The 11,571-nt window shown below is 59.5% G+C and overlaps 4 protein-coding genes across 5 annotated transcripts in view; 1 reads left to right on the forward strand and 3 right to left on the reverse strand.

Annotated features, from left to right (window-relative positions):
• Positions 1-151: 151 nt before the first annotated feature.
• CROCC (ciliary rootlet coiled-coil, rootletin) lies at positions 152-3,348 on the reverse strand (the record flags this gene model as incomplete). Its single annotated transcript, XM_042022131.1, has 6 exons — positions 3,069-3,348; positions 1,677-1,787; positions 798-983; positions 637-720; positions 468-559; positions 152-377 (listed from the first exon to the last, which is right to left on the reverse strand). Coding segments are annotated over exons 1-6 (948 nt in total), but the record flags the coding sequence as incomplete, so codon positions are not given.
• An 887-nt stretch (positions 3,349-4,235) lies between these two features.
• Positions 4,236-8,591, reverse strand: NECAP2 (NECAP endocytosis associated 2). Its single transcript, XM_042022135.1, has 8 exons — positions 8,419-8,591; positions 7,772-7,872; positions 7,581-7,685; positions 6,712-6,793; positions 6,117-6,225; positions 5,616-5,778; positions 5,416-5,491; positions 4,236-5,133 (listed from the first exon to the last, which is right to left on the reverse strand). Exons 1-8 carry the CDS (start codon positions 8,517-8,519, stop codon positions 5,085-5,087), a joined length of 786 nt encoding a protein of 261 aa, XP_041878069.1. The 5' UTR covers positions 8,520-8,591; the 3' UTR covers positions 4,236-5,084.
• Positions 8,592-9,471: 880 nt separating this feature from the next.
• Positions 9,472-11,571, reverse strand: part of SZRD1 (SUZ RNA binding domain containing 1) — a 5,005-nt gene continuing 2,905 nt past the window's right edge. For both annotated transcript variants that reach the window (XM_042022137.1, XM_042022136.1), the window contains exon 4: positions 9,472-11,461. In XM_042022137.1, coding sequence (XP_041878071.1) covers positions 11,359-11,461 — 103 coding nt within the window. In that variant the 3' untranslated portion in view covers positions 9,472-11,358. The remainder of the gene's footprint in view (positions 11,462-11,571) is intronic.
• FBXO42 (F-box protein 42) overlaps positions 9,581-11,571 on the forward strand; it is a 45,076-nt gene continuing 43,085 nt past the window's right edge. The window contains exons 1-2 of the mRNA XM_042022133.1: positions 9,581-9,813; positions 10,099-10,122. Of these exons, the coding sequence (XP_041878067.1) occupies positions 9,581-9,813; positions 10,099-10,122 (257 nt within the window). The remainder of the gene's footprint in view (positions 9,814-10,098; positions 10,123-11,571) is intronic.

Genomic DNA, 11,571 nt, shown 5'->3' on the forward strand with positions numbered 1-11,571 from the left:
CCCACATCCCCCTCCATGGCCCCACATCCCTCTCCATGGCCCCACATCCCCCTCCATGGCCCCACATCCCTCTCCATGGCCCCACATCCCTCTCCACGGCCCCACATCCCTCTCCATGGCCCCACATCCCTCCCCACACCCCCTGCCTCACATCCTCTCCCCGCTGCTGCTCCCTGTTGGATCCCTGTCCCTGCCCGGGGTGTCCCCAAACCTCCTCCTCGCGCCTCCACTCCGCCTCCCGCTGCTCCAGCTCATCCCGGGCCCGCGCCCAGTCGGCCGTGAGCTTCCGGATGTCCTCGCTCAGCGCCGCGTTGGCCACGTTGGCCTGTTCCAGCTGCTCCCGCAGCATCGAGTTCACCTGCACCAGGCTGCTGCTCCTGGGATCGGGGCTGACCGTGGTCAGAATCCCTCTGGGAATCCTCACGTTCCCCCGGGAATCCTCACGTCCCCCCCGGGATCCCTCCCACCTCTGCTGCTCCTCTTCCAGCCGGATCAGGGCGTTCTCCAGCTCGTTGCTGCTCTCCTCCTCGGGCTGGGAGCCACTGGCATCCAGCTGGATCTGTGGGAATATCCCCCCCCTGGCCATCACCCCGATTTGGGGGGTTTGGGCCAGGGGATCCCCAAAGCCTCCCTCACCGTCAGCCTCTCCTGCTCCAGCTCCGTCGCCTTCTCCAGCAGCTGCTGCTCCACTTCCCCACATTTCTTCTTGTACTGCAACACCTGGAGGAGGGACAGGGCGCTGACACCGATGGGAGGGCTCCCCAAATTATCCCGGTGCCCCCTCGGGAAGGATTTACCTTGGCTTGCAGCTTCTGCACCAGCTGGGCCTGGCGCTGCTGGCCCTCCTGGTAGGCCTGGAGCTTGCGCTTGTAGGCGGCCTGCTCCTCCTCCAGCAGCCTCCGGAGCTCGATGTTGTGCTGGGCCAGGCTCCGGCTCTCCGCCGCCTCCCGCTCCTCCGGCTCCAGCCGCAGGGTCTGCTCCAGCTGGGGTCAGCAGGGAACCCAGGCTGGCACCCCTGAGCATCCCCCGGCATCACTCGCGGCGTCCCGGCAAAGCCGTGGCTTCCGGGCGGTTCCATGGCAATCCCAGCCAGCCAAAGGCAAGATCCCCGATCCCCACATTCCCCCGTCTCCCCACGCACAGGGAGGGGATGAATGGGAAGTTTCGGGGGTGCTTTTAGGGATAACTCAACTTCCGGTCTGTGGGTTCAGCACAGCCCCTTCCCTGGGTACAGCACTGAAAACTTGCCTGGGGATATTTTCCTGATATTTGCTTTCCTTTGTTTTAAATAACGAGGCACAAACCGAGGGATTCCCTCCAGAATACTCCAAGATTCCCACCGGCCCCTCCCTTTGGGTCTCCCCAGGAGCCACACTCAGCACTGGAAGGGCCCAAGCCCCTTTGAATTCCTGGTTGCCAGGACAAAGCGCTGCAAAACCGAAGGATTCCCACGAGGAGGGGGGGCTCCTTCCCGAAAAGCAGCGGGACAAATAAAGCAGGGATGGACGGCGACGCTCTGTGCATCCCGTGGGACAAGCCCCGGCACGCCGGGACGGGCCCGGACAATTCCCACCGCGGGGACAGCGCGGCTCTCCCGCCCCACGCAGGGAACGCCGAGGCTGGAGCTGGCACTGCCCCGATTTTGGGGCTAAAAAGGCGGATTTGGGAGGACTCACGCGCTCGCTGAGGGCGTTGTACTTGATGGCCAGCTCATCGCGCTCGGCCCGGCTCTGCGCCAGCAGGTCCTCGACGCGGGACAGCTCCTGCTGCAGGATCCGGTTCTCCTCCTGCAGGGACAGCAGCGAGGCCATGGCCCCTGCGGGATGGGATGGAGAGAGGCAGGATGGCATCCGGGATGGGATCCGGCCCGGGATCCGGCCCGGGATCCGGCCCGGGATGCAGCCCTTTGCCACCACGAGCTGCTCTGCTCCCCTCGGGAAGGGGCTGAGCCCTCCCAGCACACAGCAGGTGGATAAAAAATCCTCAGGGATAGGAACCTCGGGAATCCTCAGGAACCACAACCCGGCTTGGGAGCTTTCCCTGATGTTTGCTTTGATTTTAATAACCAGGCACGAACAGAGGGATTTCCACCAAAATCCCACCAGCCCCTCAATGTGAGTCTCCTCCAGCCCACGAGGAGCGTTCTGACCCCTGCCCCGGCTGGAAATGCCACCTCCCACAGCTCGGGCATTCCGAGGAATGCCGTTTGTGATGGAAGAGCTGCTGGGAATGCACAGTTGTGGTCAAAAACCCGCTGGGAGTTTGCAGTTGCGACTGCGAGGACGTTCAGATCCGTGTTTGTCATCACAAAACTGCCGGGGATCTGCAGCTGCGACCACAAAATGGCCAAAATTTGGTGTTCGGGATCACAGAAATGCTGCAGATTTACAGCTGTGATCCAAACCCACTTTATTTTGCAGCTGCAATGTAAAACCTCTGCAAATGTGTGTTTGGGATCATAAAATCATCACAGATTCATAGCTGCAACAGCAAAACTGCTGCAGGTTTGTAGCTGTGATCCCCAAACTGCTGCAAATTCATGTTGGTTGTCACAAAAGCCCTGCAGATTTATAGCCACAGTCACAAAACTGCCACAAATTTGCATTTGTGATCCCAAATCTGCTGCAAATTCCTATTTGTGATCCCAAAACTGCTGCAGGTTTCCGGTCACAACAACAAAACTGCTGCAGATTCACAGTTGCAACCACAAAATCACTAAAACTTTGTGCTTGTGGTCCCAAACCCTGCTGCAGATTTAGCTACAATCCCAAACCCTGCTGCAGATTCACAGCTGAGATCCCCAAACCGCTGTAAATTCGCATTTGTGATCTCAAAACCGGTGTAAATTCGCATTTGCCATCCCCAGACCGCCGCACTTTTCCATTCGCGGCCACAAACCCGCCCCCACTTCTCGGAGCCGCCCCGATCCGCGATTTTTCCACCACAACCCCCCCTGTGCCCTCCCAAACCCGCTGCCCAAGTGCCATTCCCGATCCCATTCCCGATCCCATTCCCGATCCCGTTCCCATCCCCCGCTCCCCCCGCCGGGGGGGACACGGGGACCCCACCTCAGCCGAGGGCTCCGCGTCGCTCACGGAGCATCCCCCGAGCTCCGGGCACCCCCTCGCCGCGGCCTCCCTGTCCCCAAGCCCCTTTTCCTGGGATTCGGGGCGGTTCGGGCTCGGTGCCCGCCAGCGGGAAGCGGATGCGGGGTCGGGATTAGCCCGAAATCCTCGTCCCCTCCCCGCGTGACGGCGGGAGCGGGGACCCTCCTCTTCCTGGAGGTCCCGACGCCTCCGACACCGGCACTGCCCCATCCTCCCCCCAGAAATCCCTCGGCATTCCCGGGCTTGGCAAACAAACCTCCCCGCGAGGCTCCGGGCGAGAGGAGGAGGAGGAGGAAAAGGAAGGAAAACAGGAACGAACCCCAGCCGCCGGCGCTTCCCGAGCCCCGAGCGGGGGGAGGTCCTTACCCGCGGCGGGATGGAGCCGCTCTCCAGGGGCAGCGGGGCTCCTGGACAGGCCCTTCCCTAAGCCCCGCGTTCGTTCCGTAAGCTCATTACCGCCCGGAGTTCGCTCCGGCAGGAAAAGCTCCGGGGTGGAGCGAGCCGGGGTTGCCGAGGGGTGAAGCGGCTTCAACACCCCCCGGGATGCGGGGGGACCCCGGATCACCGCCCCAGCCAGAGCTTTAATTATCCCCCGGGTAATTAAAGACTTGCTGCCGCCAGCCCGGTAGGGGAAAGTGGGGATAAATCCCCAAGGACGGCTCAGAATCCCCCACCGCGGGCGCTGGAGGCATCCCCGCTCCGGGAACACGGGATGGATCTGGCCCCAAGCTACGCTCCGGGAAGGAGGGGCTCTCCCGGCCGCTCTCCCCTCGCACCCCCCCGGCAGGGAAAGTGCCCTTTCTGCCCCGGAGAGCCGGAGATTACCCGGAACAGGGAGCAGGCAGATGGGATTGAGGATTTACGGCGTCCTGGACGCCTCCAGCCAGGCGGGAGCTGCCTCCAGTTCCACCCCCGAGCGTTTGTGTCCCGAAAACTGCTCCTTTTCCCCTCATTTCTTCTCTTACCTTCCCCTCCCGGTGTCCTTCCCAATAGAAACCACTGCTAAGCAACAGGTTCTGTTGTGCTCCGTGTCCAATCCCATTCCCTCGGCACCGGCAAGGAACGGGAACCACAAAAGCTCATCCTGGCCGCTCCGAGCCCACCCAGGGGGGGAACAAATATCCAACCTGGCATCAAAACCTTTTTATTGCTCACTCGGAAGCATTACATTCTCACCTGGGTCAGCTGCCAGGCCCAGGGGAAAGCTCTGAAAGCAAAATGCCCGTCATCCGGTTGGAAATGGAAAGCAAAATCCAAAGGGTTGGATAAAAAGAAGCGGGATTTCGTACTTAGAAAAGCCTTAACATAAATAGGTAAGAAAATACTTATTTGTTTCAAGAGGAATCTCAACCCCGGCTCTGTCCAAGAGCCCAACTCCATTCTGTCCTTAATAAAATGTCCACGGAAAGCAGTAAAAAATCGTGTCTTCAAAATAGAGGAAGAGTAAAACAAACTTCCCAGAGTAAGAAATGAGGAATTTCAGCATGGAAACGCCAGGATCAGGCTCCACACATCCCGGTTAAGTGCTCAGGAAAAAATCCAGGCGATGCTTGGCATCGTGGCAGGGAACGGTCTGTCTGGATTTGGGAGGTGGGATGTCTCCAGGAGGATGCTCCTCGCCGAGGGAAGGATTTATCCGGCTCAGACGCACAAGGAGAAGGCAGGGGAATCTCTGAGGAGGCTCCAAGCTCTTGCTCTCCCTCTCCTCATCAAGGAGAGGGATGGACCTGATGGTTTTTCCCAAAGGAGAAGCCTCCGAGGTCTCCCATGATCCAGGAACAGGCCCTGGGTGTGGCAGGCACAGGCTGTGGAGTGTTTTAAGGCACGTGGTTGTTTCTTTCCAGCACTTACCCCAGCATTTCGATGCTGGGCGGGATTTAAGGGCAGGAGTGAGGTGTCCTGAAGCTGCTTCTTTGGTCCCAAAGGAATCCTGAGGATCCCAGCCCCCACGAGGGGAAAAGCAGATCAAGGCCGGGATCAGAACTGAACCCAGCCAGTGTTCCCCTGAGTCTGGTTAGAAGCCGACCTGGCGAGAGGGAAAAACAGGAAAAAAGGGTGTTTAGAAATGGAAAAGGCATCCAGGGAGGAAACTGGGCCGCAAATGGGCCATCCAGGACCACCCCAAAACTCTCCTGGAGCAGCGGAGCAAGAAGTGCCCACGGACCTGAACTGAGGGAATTGGCAGCACAGATCCTGAATCCCACAGCTGGGACCAGCTGGAGCACTGCCCCCACCCCAGCGGGGTTTTCCAGCAAAACCAGCAGGTTTTGGGGCATCCACATCCCTCCCAAATGCCTCTGCTGCTCACCCCGAAGCCTTGGCAAAGTCTCCCCAGACATCAGCAGCCGGAGCAGCAGTGGGCTGAGGCCAGGACAACAGGGAATCTGTCAGAAAGTCGGGAAGAGAGAAAACAAAACACCAGGAGTTATTTCCCACTCTCACTCCCAGATTCCCCCCCGTTTCCTGATGGACACAGCAGCCCCTCAGGAGCTCTGTGTGACCACGGACCTGTGATGGGGGTTCCCGGGAGCCGGGCGGGCGTGGGGAGCGAGGCCGGGCGCTCTCCGGAGCCGGATTTTCCTCCAGGGGGTGGTGGGAGCAAGCTCAGGCCCCCAGGCCCTGCAGGACGTGGCCTGGTGCTCCCTGGGGCTCCTTCTTTTTTCTTCATGTTCTGAAAGGAGAGTGGGAAGTTTGGGTGGGATCACATTTTAAATCCAGAGCTGGAGCATGAACCCTGGAAGCCAGATGGTTTTATTTTGGGAATAAAATCCTGCAGTGCTGCGACATCCCACTGCTGGTGCATCCAAAGGGGTCCCACCGAAGGTGGTTTTTACCCCCAAATCCCACAGGCCTGGTTTTGGAAGCAGGAATTGCACCACAAGCCCCTGCAAATCCCTGCAGGCAGTGTTATCCCGACAGGCTCTGCCCTGAGCCCACACCCGGGGATTCTGGAGAGAAGCTGCTGCTTCCTCGTGCCACCCAAAGGAAAAGCTGGGATCAGCCCCTCACAGCAATGTTGAGTTTGATGGTTTGTCCCTCCTTGAAGCCCAGATCCAGCTTGGGGCCCTGCTCCAGGTCCTGGGCCTGCCGGGCCAGCTCGCTCTGCTGCCTCACCCACCTGCAGGAGTTAAACCCACGGAAAGGAGACGTCAGCACCCGGCCCAGGCTCCCCGGGACAAATCCTGCTCAGGATCATCCCCTGTGCCCGGCAGCAGCTCTGCAAAGGCCGTGGGTGTGATCCCAGACTCACGGGGGGAGCGCCCAGGGCTGTCGGAGCCGCACGGATCCGCCGGCCGGCACCGCGCCCATCCCTCCCCAAACCCCCCACGCCTAGCAGCCCCTGGGGCCAGCTCCTTACAGCTGATACATGAAGTAGAGGAAGTGATTTAGGGAATCTGGACTGGGAATTTGGATGCCCACTGTGGGATTTGGGAAGCCCAGTTTGGGACGCTGCTAATCCAGACTGGGAAATACGGGAGAGAGGAAGGGGAGTTTCCACCTCTTCCCACCACACCTGCCCATCCCAGCTCCCACTTCTCCCCCATTCCTGGAGGAGACCTGCCAAAAACGGAGCTGAGAGGACACAGGGAGAGGCAAAACTCACTTGAAGTGGTCCTGGAGAGCCACGTTGAAGTCAAAGGCGTCCCCTCGGTCCACAAAGCCGACTCCGATGAACGCCCGGCGGCCTGGGCAGGGAGGAGGAGTCAGGGCTGGGATGCTCAGCGGCGCAGGAAGAGGGATGGGATGCTCCATCCTGCACATCCCCGTGCCTGGCGCTGCCTCCAGAGGGAGCTGGGACTCTGGAGACTGAGCCATGGGACCGGGGGTCCCAGAATCCCAGAATGGTTTGGGTAGGAGGGACCTTAAAGCCCATCCAGTGCCACCCCTGCCATGGGCAGGGACACCTTCCACTGTCCCAGGGTGCTCCAAGCCCTGTCCAGCCTGGCCTTGGACACTGCCAGGGATCCAGGGGCAGCCACAGCTGCTCTGGGCACCCTGTGCCAGGGCCTGCCCACAATTCCTTCCCAAAATCCCACCTAACCCTGCCCTCTGGCAGTGGGAGCCATTCCCCCTTGTCCTGTCACTCCAGACCCTTGTCCCAGGTCCCTCTCCAGCTCTCCTGGAGCCCCTTTAGACACTGGAAGGCCACAATTTGGTCACCCCAGAGCCTTCCCTTCTCCAAAGGCATCTCCAGGTGTTTCACCTCGTGGGCTGCACCTACAGCTTCAGTGAAAACAGCTTTTTAATTAACTGGCAGCAGGGGGATGATCCTGCATCCTCCTGCCACTGCTGAGCAGCCAAATCCAAGTGGTTTTGTTCCTGGTGAAGCTCAGAGCATGGCTGGCGTGTGGGAGGGAGGCAATTCCCCCCTCTGCCACGCTGTGCAGGGAATGTTCCGCCATGGAGAGCGGGAATCCTTCCCAAACAAGAGCAGTGGGGGCTCCGAGGAGTCCCCGGCTGTGTGGGACGCACCATTCCCATCTTCAATCCGGATGACAAAATATCTGCTGGAGTCTGTCACGCTCTCCACAGCAATGCCAGGGAACTGCTCCACAGGAGCCTGGGCAAACAGCTCTCCTGGAAAACAGGAACGGGAGCGGGGTAAGGCCGGGGCACAGCCCCGCGCCCCTGCTCCCCGCGGAGCCCTGGAATTCCCTCCTCACCCGAGGTCTTGTCCTCCAGCTTGATGAAGGCCGTGCTGCCCTTGGCCGTGATCCGCAGGCGCCCGCTCCAGGCCGGCTGGTCCAGCTGCCACTCCGCGGCTCTGGAAAAAACAGGAAGCGGAGCCTGAGCCGCCTGTGCTGCCCCGGAGCTGGTAACGAGGGTCAGGGTGGGGAGAGCGGGAGGGGGGATTTGTCACAAGATGTCTCGTTTCACCCCAAAACAGCTGCTGGGTTGGCGGGGGGAGCAGGCGGGAGGTTTCGGTTCCCTTTGCGCGGAGTTTCCAGCCCCAGAGCTGCGTTAGGGACAGCCCGGCTGTGCCAGGACAGGCTGCGGCTGCGGCTTGAGGGGACGGGAGCCCCAAACGCACGGGGGACGGAGACACCCCAGTGGGGCTGGGATGGGGGGCAGAGATACCCCACGGGGGGCTCGGAGAGCCCACAAGGCGCTGAGATGTCTCAGGGGGCCTGAGATACCCCGTGAGGGGCAGTTCTTGCTGCCCCACGGGGAGAGAGAGAGACCCCAAACACCTCCTGGGAACCACACACCCCACACACCCTATGAGGAGGGGACCCCCCCCAAACCCCACAGGGAAGGGACCCCCCACGCCAGCAGGCGCTGACACCCCGCGGGCGGGCGCGGGCCCCACCTGTAGCCGCGGTTGGAGGCCCGCGGCGGTACCCGGTACACGAGCACCGCCGGCTTCACGCACAGCACGGATTCGTACTCCTCCTCCGGCTCCGCCGCCATCGCGGCCCCGCCGCCGCTCTGTCCCGACGCCTCGATGGTACCTCGCTGCTGCCTGCGCGGCCGCCGCGGCGTGGGCGCAGCCCGGCGGAAAGAGCCGCTTCCGCGCCCTCGGCGCCCCCTGGCGGGCGGGAGGACCCGGAGCAGGGAGCGGCGGTAACTGGTCCCAGTGCGCCGCTGGAACTGGAACCGGCTCTGGGCTCCGAGCCACGAAACTCACAGGTTTCACTGATGTTATAGATCAGATAATTTTATAAATCAGGTAATTGATTCTACTACTGCTATTTATTTATATTATAGTAGTGTATGTTCTGTAGGATATAGGTATGACGTATAAAATATGTATTATTCAATCGTATCATATTCTATACATTATATTTGTTCTCTATTCAATATATGTATATATTTGCGAATATTTCTATATTCTATATTAATGTTCTATATTTACATGATTGCTATTATAAATAAATTGTTAAAAATCACCAGAATTCCAAGGGAGCCGGGGGCTGCGGGAGCTGCCGGACTCCTCCTCACCCCAGGAGCCTCCAGCACCTTCTCCGGACATTATGGAGCACAACATCCAGGGGGGAGCCAGCACGGAGCAACAAAATAATTCAGTTCAATTCGATTCAATTCAATTCAATTCAATTCAATTCACTTCAATTAATTAATTAAATTAACTAATTTGCTTCCTTCTCCTCCATGGAGAGGCAGCGCTCACAACCACGTTTGGGATCCACATCTTCTCTTGGAGCACTGCCCTTCCCACCCTCCTCGAACCACTCCTCCCAACCACCCTAAAAACGGGGCAAAATTCCCTGGTTTTGGGTAAAACTGGCACAATTACGGCCGAACGCTCCCAGATTTTACTTTCCTGGTGGACTTTTATGCCCCTGCCACCAAAAAGCCACCCGTGGGAGCCACGGGGATAAAGGAGGGAGCCATCAAGCCGTGAAAAGTTTAAAGACATTTATTTAAAATACAATTTATAAAACGTTTTCTTTCCGGCGCACGTTTTTTGGGGCGAAAACACGCGGTACCGTGTTCCTCCTCCCCTCCTCGGGATGAAGGCGCTTCCCACAGGAACGCCGCCGAGCCCTGCCCGCGGGCGGGACGTATCCTGGGCACCGGGACGCAGCAGGAGCAGCCGGGAGATTTCCGTGTCGGAGAAGGAGATTTCAGTGCTGGAAAAGGGGATTTTGGTGCCGGAGGTCTCAGTGCCGGTGGTGGAATTCCGGTGCCGGACACGGAGGAGGCAGCGCTGTGACACCGACCACGCGCACCAGAAATCCGGTGGGTTCGGGAGTTTTTTGGCTATTCGACGCTATTTTTAGGAGTAATTAAGGAAAGGCGCGGTGACTACGGTTATTGCTGACGTCCTTCTCCCTCCCGGAGCTCATCCCGGCCCCCAGCCCGGGGGGGATGAGTGAGATCCCCCAAAAGTCACCGGGGGCTGGGGATCCCGGGGAATCCCGGGGGAATCCCGCCCCGCCTGGAACCAGCTGCGAGGAGCTCATTAACGTTCCGGCGGATCGCTTGGATACACAGGTAGTTTTTATTTTCCCGTTTCGGTGGATTGAAGCCTTATTTCCACCCAGGGCTTCTCGTGCACGTCAAGATTGGCTCGATCCCCCTTGAGCCCACTGAAGGCAGCAGCCGGATGCAGGAATCCATCGGGAACCACCCGGCTTTCCAGGTGCCGTCCCCTCCAAGGAGGGCATTTAGTGTTCATCCAATCCCTTGACACCAAGTGAGACTCAGCTTCATCCAGGGGGGAACATCTCCGTTCCTGGGGAGCAGCAGCCTCCCTGTCCTCTTCCTGGGAGCCAGAGGAGAACGATCCCTTCCCTGAAGCCTCGCTGCCTCCAGGGAGACGGAGGGATCATCCAGGCTTTCTCCAAGGCTGGTCTGGTTCCCGGTTCTGCCATTCCGGGAGAGCTCGTACCGTCCCTGCGCTGCCCGAGGCCGGACCCTCGGGATATCCCACTGCCCGACGTCACGGCCGGAGCGGTGCCGGATACTCTCCTCCTCGCCACATCTCCCTAATTCTTCACTGCCCGGCCCTCCGTGGCCGGACAGTAGGCATTTTCACGGGGTCACTCTGCATTCCCTTCTCCCCAAATAAAAAAGAACCCAAAAAGGATGTATTTCAAGCTTTTCCTCAAAGCCAGCAGGGAATCAGAGCCAAGCTTTAACAGGAGCAAGACGTAAACTGGGTCCAACCCGGAGGTATCCGGGGATATCCAGGAGCTCACTTCCATGGCAGTGGAAATGGAGAAGGAGAAGCATGAGCTCGTCATCCCCGAGCCGTCAAATTCACGGAAATCCAATGGAATTCCCTGCAGAACGCTCAGCTACCTCTCTGGATTCAAAGAAACAGCTCAAACCCTTCCCACGACCTCCGCCGATCCGAGATACAGAAAGCAAACAGAAAACCAAATAAAAGAACCTAAAATCCTTGGAAACAGAACTCGTTCTGGAAGTGATGAGGACAACATGCGTGGCTGGGGAGGCTTCCCACCTTTTTTTTTTTTTTTTTTTTTTCTTTCCCTTAAATGCCAGGTTTCGAGTACAAGCGTTATTGCTGGCGCTCGCTCCCGCCCGGGCGGGACACGCACACCGCCCTGCGCCCGGCCGAGTCCGGCACGGCCCCCTCTCGTCCCCCTGGCTGTGGGGACAGCCCTGCTGGGATCGCCGGTCACAGTGGGTGCAGAGGGGAGGTCACAGTGCGTGGGGCTGAAGGTCACAGTGGGCAGAGCAAAAGGGTCACAGTGCAAATCACCCCGGGAGGTCCCCTCGCCCAGGTCCGTGTGTCCGTGCCGGCGGAACGGCGCATCCGCCTCTATCTGCGCTGCTTGAAGCCCTGGGAGCCATCGGGGCCCAGCGGCTGCCGGATCACATTGTTGGGCTGCCTGGTGTCCTCGGGCTGCGAGATCCGAGGCGGCCTGCAGGGACAGAGGAGCAGAGCTGGGGACACCGGGAGCAGGGCTGGGGCCTGCAGGGACAGAGGAGCAGAGCTGGGGACACTGGGAGCAGGGCTGGGGCCTGCAGGGAC

Source organism: Corvus kubaryi, unplaced genomic scaffold, assembly GCF_017639235.1.
Source record: "Corvus kubaryi isolate FWS band 111438036 unplaced genomic scaffold, C.kubaryi_AGA036_p1.0 37189, whole genome shotgun sequence".
Classification (NCBI taxonomy): Eukaryota; Metazoa; Chordata; class Aves; order Passeriformes; family Corvidae; genus Corvus; species Corvus kubaryi.